At 37.3% G+C, this 8112-nt stretch overlaps 1 protein-coding gene across 1 annotated transcript in view; it reads right to left on the minus strand.

Moving 5' to 3' along the window:
• Positions 1-4271, minus strand: part of tm9sf4 (transmembrane 9 superfamily protein member 4) — a 26252-nt gene extending 21981 nt beyond the window's left edge. The window contains exons 1-2 of the mRNA XM_050064630.1: positions 4228-4271; positions 1162-1272 (exon numbers count right to left, since the gene is read on the minus strand). Of these exons, the coding sequence (XP_049920587.1) occupies positions 1162-1272; positions 4228-4245 (129 nt within the window). The 5' untranslated portion in view covers positions 4246-4271. The remainder of the gene's footprint in view (positions 1-1161; positions 1273-4227) is intronic.
• Between the last annotated feature and the right edge of the window lie 3841 nt (positions 4272-8112).

Genomic DNA, 8112 nt, shown 5'->3' on the forward strand with positions numbered 1-8112 from the left:
TGAAGAAATGGTTGTAATTCCTACACGGTACATACTACATTTTTGAAAAAAGCCTTAAATGAAAGCTGAGAGTCTGCACTTTAAGCAGGTATTCATTGTTTCATTTAAAACCCATTGTGGTGGTGTACAGAGCCAAAATGACGACAACTGTATCATTGTCCAAATATTTATGGACCTGACTGTATACCGTTACCGTGAAGGGATTCGATTTATACTGTGATATGAATTTTAGGTCATACCGCCCAGCCCTAACTGTATTCATAATTAATACGCAACAATAATATAAATAACCAGCCTCAATTAATCAGTCAGTGAGAATGTGTGTGTGGGCGGGCCATAAGCACATACGGTGAGCAGCAAGCGAACACGCCATCTGCCATCATTTTGACTTGACCAGCAGACTTCACTACAAGCTGATTGGATGTTGAAACAGGTGACATGCTTTACACTCTAAAACCAGCTGCCAGTGATTTGACCTGCTGAGTTGCAGGTGACACCATCAGCCGGCTTGAGTCGAACTGAGACCAGCCAGTTCAAACTGCTGCAAGTTTTCTCTGCAATGTTCTTTAACGGTTTTGTCTCGTCGTGAATCTTTGGTCTGAACTGGGCTTTAAAATACAGTTTACAGCCTTGTACAAAAACTCCTCCTTATACCTTATACCTAATTAGGAATGTGGCTGCTTTGAGTGACAAGCTATGTACAAGGCATCACTACAGTCCATGAGTCAGATTCACCCTTCGCTTCTCCAAAGCTCCTCCCCCTTGTCTAAATATGGTCACTTCCAGCTAAAAAAACAACCAAAACAACAACAAAACAAAACAAAAAAACAGGATGGTGGTGGCCAAAATGCAAAACTCAAGGCTTAAAAATGCAAGCCCACAAACCAATGGGTGACAGCACCGTGGCTACATGCATTATCTTTATACAATCTATGGGCCACACGAACTTCGGTGCACTTAGACAATTAGTTTGGTTTGTTTAGGTGTGACAGCTATCAATCGAACTTAGATGTAAACTGAGCCCGATTAATAACACAAAATCATTTGGTAGTCATGGTAACACACTTTGCAGGTAAGCACGGGAGTGGAAGGAGGAAGTTAACAAACATATCACATTGTTTTGGCTAATTTGTAAAATGTTTAAATGAAATCTAGTCTTACCTTAAGATCTACTACGTCACCCTCATGGAAGTCCCGGGGAGCGACTCCGGGTACATAGAAAGGCCGAACAACAGGCAACGAGGACAAAAGCAGCAAGGCCCACCACGTCTCCTGCAACACAGACACCACCAAATATTTCACCACACAGAAACGACCACTTTATTATGTGATTTGACAGAAATTATTGTGAGTGTATGCAAGACAAAAACATTCAAAACATGAACTTTTTTGTGTGGAAGACAATATCACATCAAAATGCATTACTAAGTCTGGCAGTTAAGGATGACTGGCTGTCCCCTAACATTAAACCAAAAATAACATTTCAGCGATTCTTCAGGTTTACCCAGAAACATAATCAGGGGTTTTATGGGATGTTTTTTGCCTGGCAAAATGAATGAATATATAGCACAATATTAACACTAGGGTTGTAACAGTGTGAGGTTTTCCATGATATGATTACATCTCAGAAATTATCACAGTTTCACAGCATACATGTTATACAATTATTATTATCAATTACAGGGACTCTTAAAGGACTGAAAACAGTAGGGTTTAACTGGCTGAACAAATACTTTGTTATAAATTAAACATAAAACATTTTTTTTAAATTAACGTATGTGTAAAATGTCTGACAGGCAATGTAGAAGGAGAGGAGATGTGTGAGGTAAGATTCTCCATCTGGTTTCCTTTTATTTCCTCAATACAGTAGATAAGCAAATGTACACTTATCCACTTAAGGATAGCCAATTTTCATACCATGGTATACGGTTTCACGGTTCCATTACAACCCTTAAGTTCAGTTATTGAGGGGGATCCCTCCAAGTCAATAAACATCAGCTATCTTATATCAAAAATGCTCAAAAAAACAAAACAAAAAAAAAGTAACTACATCATCGAGTCAAAGCAAGATTTCAAACAAATCCCAGACTTGAAAAGTAACAACCTAGGAAAAGATCTGAATATTCAGAATCACTTTAAATTGCCCAGAACAGAGTATGGTAGATTTCTTTTATGGAAAAACTAAGGCACAGCTGTAAATCTGATGGGAGGAGAAATCTGTTTAGATTCTTAGTCATACAGGCCATAAAGGCCTGAGGACACAGTTGGAAATACAGGATTCCAAAGCCGAGATGAGACTGGGACACTGTGCATACATCTGTTGCCTACTGTAGGTGATTCAGCAGTGGCAACTTTATGGCACAGAACCAAAGAGAAAAACCTCATATGACATCTAAGCTGGCGTTTCTCAAAAGGTGTGCAGGAAATGGTAAATGGGCCTACACTTGTATAATGCCTTTCTAGCCTTCTGATTGCTCAAAGTGCTTTAACACTATATTCACCCATTCACACACTTTAGGCCAAGGTTATGGTACAAGGTGCTATCTGCTACACAGCATAAATGCACTCAAGCACCGATGGAACAACCATTGGGAGCAACTCAGGGTCCAGTATCTTGCCCAAGGATACTTTGACATGCAGAATGAAGGAGCTGGGGATCAAACCGCTGATCAGAGTTCTCGCCATGTCTTCTGAACTGGTTGTATGAAGCACAAAAACTGATACTAGGGACAATATTTACTTTTCAACAAGACATCGATCCTAAACACAAAGACATAGCAACCCAAAAATTGCTTAACAATAAGACTGTTAATGAGGGTGAATCCACACTTAAATCCAATCTAAATGTTAACTGGATCTATATATTGCTTTGATAAAAATTGCTTTAGAATTTACTTCTGATTGACTCTTTCAGACATGCCAATGGCAGCAAGCTACCATGTTACGCACTGGCCTAGCCAGAGGTAGAAATGTGGGGTTCTGAGATTTACTCAATGATACTTTGACATGTGGGCTGGAGGAGTCTGGTAACAAAATGTGTGGAGGAACCCTTGCTGAGCCACAGTCGCCCAAATTTATGGCAGGACTCACGCAACTTAATGGAGCTTTAACAGTCGTGCAAAGATGAATGATGGGGAGATAACGGCAGTGCCCTAATATGCAAAGCGGATACAGACCTGCGTATCTAAATAGACTTAAAGCTGTGGTTGTTGCAAGGAGTGTTTTTACCCCAGTTAGTTTGTCGTTACTATACATGGTTTAATTATCCCATACAGGAACAATTGTTAAGTCCAGTGCTCCACTTATAAGACACCATGAAATCAAGACTAAAAGCAATACAATAGCATAGCATACACAGTAGTACAACATAGTCATTATAGACACATTTGATCACACTGAGACATTATAAACAATAAAGCCAAATAAAAACAGTCAATGCAAATCAGTAGAATCAAATTTGGATTCATGACACTACTACACAATATTTTGACACTTCAGAATCATTTTTTGATTTTTCAGTGTAAAAGAAGCCGAGTGATTCAATACTGAAAAGCATCAAAGTACGTTTATGAACAAGTCCATTGGAAGCACATGTATTTTATGGGGATTGTGAGTTACGATATGACAGCGAAAGGAAGTTAGCAAGCGTGGCTTCTTCTAAACGACATTTATGTTATCAGACAGTACCAGCACAGTTAAATAACATAGACGGTCTTAGCGGACGTTGTCTTTGTCTTCTGCAACTGATCTCTTGCTGTCATCTTGACAGCTTTCAGTACTGTTTTAACTACACCGACAACAACCTCAAACTGACGCTGGCTGGCAGAGCTGCTAACAGCTAACGTTAAGCCAAAGTTCGACTAGCTGATTTCTCTTGGCTGCAAAGCAAATGACAGTCTAACAACCGAGTACGTGGCCTTTTATACTCTGTCAGCACAGTTTAACATACCAGACAAATGATACAAATCAGTTTTAAGAGCCACCGCTCACTGACAGTCAAGCTAGGTAATTACAGCTAGCTAACTCCACCAAGCAGTTAGCAAAATGTCCAACATTCTAACAGCAGCGAACTCCAATAAATCCGCACCCCGTTAACGTTGAAATGTAATTTATCGACCATGGCCGAATTCTACTCCGTCACATTTACAACACTGTGCCCAATTTCATTTGAGAAGACAGTATAAACGACGTGTAGTTTGAAGAAAAAGAGTTCGCTTTTCCACTTACCATAGCCGCGGCCGCCATTTTGAATACGTGTCATTAGTGACGTTGCGGAAGTAGTCAGGTTTTTGATTAATTAATTTCTTTTTTATTTGACACACCCAAAAAGCAGTTTTACTTTATAGAAGTTTAATGTATTTTTTCATCTTCATTTGAAATAATGTGAAAAACATTTTTGTTAGCTATCATAGCTGATAGGCCTATAATTTCAAATATTCTCCACCTTCATTAATACAATACACACAAAACAAGCACATTAACTGTGTATGTAAGTGTGTAAACAATATATGAAATGTTGCTTGCTGCTATATAACTGAACATTTGGGCAGATAGTTATTTCTAAACCAATTTATTTGAAAATTTTCACTACAGTTGCATTGAACTAAGCATCCAACAAAATATGCAGAGCTTTATATGGATAAAGAAAAACACAAAAACATTTGTAACCCTATGCATAGACTACATATACAGTGCTGGTATTGATTCAGTATAATCACATATCATCTCTCTATACAAATTTTCTTTAGAAAACTTCCCTCAGATATTCTTTATCACAGCTGTCTCTAAATGAATAACAAACACAACAAATGACAAACTCTTAAATACCTGAAAATATTCCCTTTGAAGATTTCAGATTTTAGTCCAGAAAAAATATTGCTATTGTCAACAATACAAGAATCACATTATCTAAAACAGAGTTGAAAAACAGCAGAGTAATGAGTCTTTCACTAAAAAATGATAGACAAGGCATTCAGGTTTGGAAAGATCATTGATACAGTAATGTTCAGAGCAGTGATATTTGCACAAATAAATTATTTAGTTTTTTTTCACACAGTAACAAAAGAGAAGGCCAAAAGATGTGAACATCTGTATGCACTGCTTTTTCATCTAGTTCCCAAATACAGAACAAACGTTCAGTGGGTCCAAAGGATAAACAAGCATTATCAGCTAATATGTCTTTACATTAAAGACCCTATTCCTAAATAATTGTATTTATTTGTGTACACCTGTTTATATGTACAGAGGGTATGGAATATATTATAAATGTTACGACTGACAGAAAAAAACACTTAAAAAGGCACAATGAAGGAGTAATGCTAAAACAAGCCACAGCATACTGGGAAAATATCTATAGAATATAAATATTAGATTTAAGCATATATCAGCTGTACAGTATATCTTGAATTTTGTAAAATCCACAGTCTCCTTTCACAATGCCAAACAATTTTAACAGGAAGGCAGTGGACACCGACAGCGTTGCTTGCTGAATCACTGACATCAACATGGTAGGCTATCATCAGAGCTGAACACTGCACATATTTCCCTCTTAACATCTGTGTTGTGGTTATACCTTTCTTTGATGGATGCACAATGTGTGCTGGAGCATACCAACTAAATCTAGTATGTTCCATATGACTTCTTTCAGGTGGCCTCGTTTGTTTGTGAATATGTATCTTTGTACTTTACTGTACTGTACAAAAACAAACCCCATACGGCCTCCTACTTGCAGGCTGTACAGTACATGTTATTATAAAAAGAAAACTTTGAAGCTGTTCAAATGTTAGGGACTGTACAAACATTATAGGAGTATTGAGGGCAGAAAAGTAGGACGGCTATTTATCTTTTCTTTTTGTTTAGGAAAAAGTAGTCAGAATTTTTTACAGCCCAGTATAGGGCCTGTTTCTTTTCTCAGATTTTATTCATTCAAGCCTTCCCTTGCAAATTTAAAAGAAGTACCCAGTCTTTCTGTCCTTGCCTGTGCACCAGCAGGGCTTATCCAACACACTTGCTATGTTCACCTTTTTATGTAAAGTCCTGCATGGGTCCAGTTTTGCAACCTTCCCCTCACCTGCAAATCTGAGTAATGAAACTGACCCATTATGTACAAGTATCTCTTTAAAGATATATGTATCAAATATAAAGTCACATGTTTGTGTCATGTCCGTGCATGTTTGCTGGTGTGCATCCAGATAATTTATGGCTGATTTTGTGGAGATACATATTCAGGACAGCTGATGTGGCTGTGGTCATGTAAGCCTACAACTAACTAAGCTCTCAGAATATCATCAGACAGCGTCTGTTGCGCTGTGCCCCTGACCCAAGTATGAGGTAGGATTGTGTTGTCCTAATATTGTAATAGTAATAATAATAGTCTAATAATAATAACTGTATATAGTTTGTCAGTGGTGGTTGTATTACTTTAAAATGTTCTCATTCAAATTTCCAAGTAATTTATTTAAAATGTTAGAAACAGTGATGTCTAGCTTCCTAAAGAATATATTTAATAAAGTTTCAAACTTCGCTCCCTAGTAATTTTTGTACAGTCCCTTCTTAAATTTACAATGTGTGAATGAGAAAGACAAAGAGAGACGGAAAGATAACGGTAAAGTGAGAATGTGTGTGTGAGCGCTCTGAATTGCACTGCTGCATGTAGAAACTGGACTTGCTAGAAAGTATGAATGGAACAGTACTATTAGAGAAAACATGTTTGTGGATGTCAAGTCTCGTGGATGTCAAGTCTCATGGCTGCTGCTGATACTGGCTCTCTGTGGCTGTGTAGAAATCCTCCAGGACACTCTGCAGGTAATCGAAGGTGGGGCGGTCCTCAGGCTTGTTCTTCCAGCACTCCAGCATGATTTCATATAGTTCGGTGGGACAACTGTCCAGGCGCTGCATTCGGTAGCCCTTCTCCAGTGAACGGATCACTTCTGGGTTGGTCATCCCTGAAAACAAGAGCATGTGATTGGGTTAAGAGAGGTTGCAGAGCCACAGCCACATAAAAAAAATAAGAAATAGCTCAGGGGCTGACATTTGATTACTTCAGCTGGAACGCTAGTTTCGTGGCTCAGTGGATGATAGTGTTGGTCAGCTGGTCAGTTACTGTAATATCTTTACAACTATTAGATGGATTGCCATGAAACTGTGTGCTGATAGTCATAGTCCCCTGAGGATGAATCCCTCTGACTTTAGTGATCGGTCGACTTTACCTCTAGTGCTACAATATAATTGACATTTGTGGTTTTGAGTTAAAATATTTAAACAACTATTGGATGCCCTGCCATGCAATTTGGTTCATGTCGCCCTTGAGATAAGTTAGGTGATAGGTGATCCACTGATATCCCCAACAGCTTCAGCTGTACTACGTGTTTACTGCGTGAGTTTGGACCACATTAATATTATATATACACATGTATGTCAAAAAGTATAAGAAAACATATATATGCGTACAGACTTTTTTATATGTTGTTTTCATAAATTAAACATCTATTGTTAACATATATAGTAGCAACATATAATATCATAAAAAAATGCATCATATAGATATTTTTAATTTATGTACATATATCATATATACTTAAATTGTAGGCGCATATTCTATGCACATATATATCCATCTGAAAGCACATCAATATATGTTGATATTACATATGTAAATATAAAAGATAGATGTATCTCAAAAATGATAAAAAAACATATGAGCATACAGAATTTTTGTATATTTGTTGTTTTGATAAAAATATATAAATTAAATATATATCATCAACATATATGGTAGCAATATTTAATACCATATAAAAATTGGTAATATAGATGTTTTAAATACATGTACATATACACATTTTACTATGGGGTTTCCCTATATGTTATATTTTCATATATCCAGAGAATGCAGGTATATGATAATAATATATTGGTAACATATATGGAAAAATGAGTCTTGATATAGGGAGATATATGTCATATAGTATATTTCCACATGGAAAATCTTTGGGCTGAGTGGGAACTTGCTACTGCGCATTTTCGGTGGTCCGCATACCCCAAAGTAAACACAGAAGCTAGAATTTTTTTTGGCATATGTACCAGGCAAGAAATTATGGTTGGCCTGAATTT

The sequence above is a fragment of the Epinephelus moara genome, chromosome 16, assembly GCF_006386435.1.
Source record: "Epinephelus moara isolate mb chromosome 16, YSFRI_EMoa_1.0, whole genome shotgun sequence".
In the NCBI taxonomy this organism is placed as follows: domain Eukaryota; kingdom Metazoa; phylum Chordata; class Actinopteri; order Perciformes; family Serranidae; genus Epinephelus; species Epinephelus moara.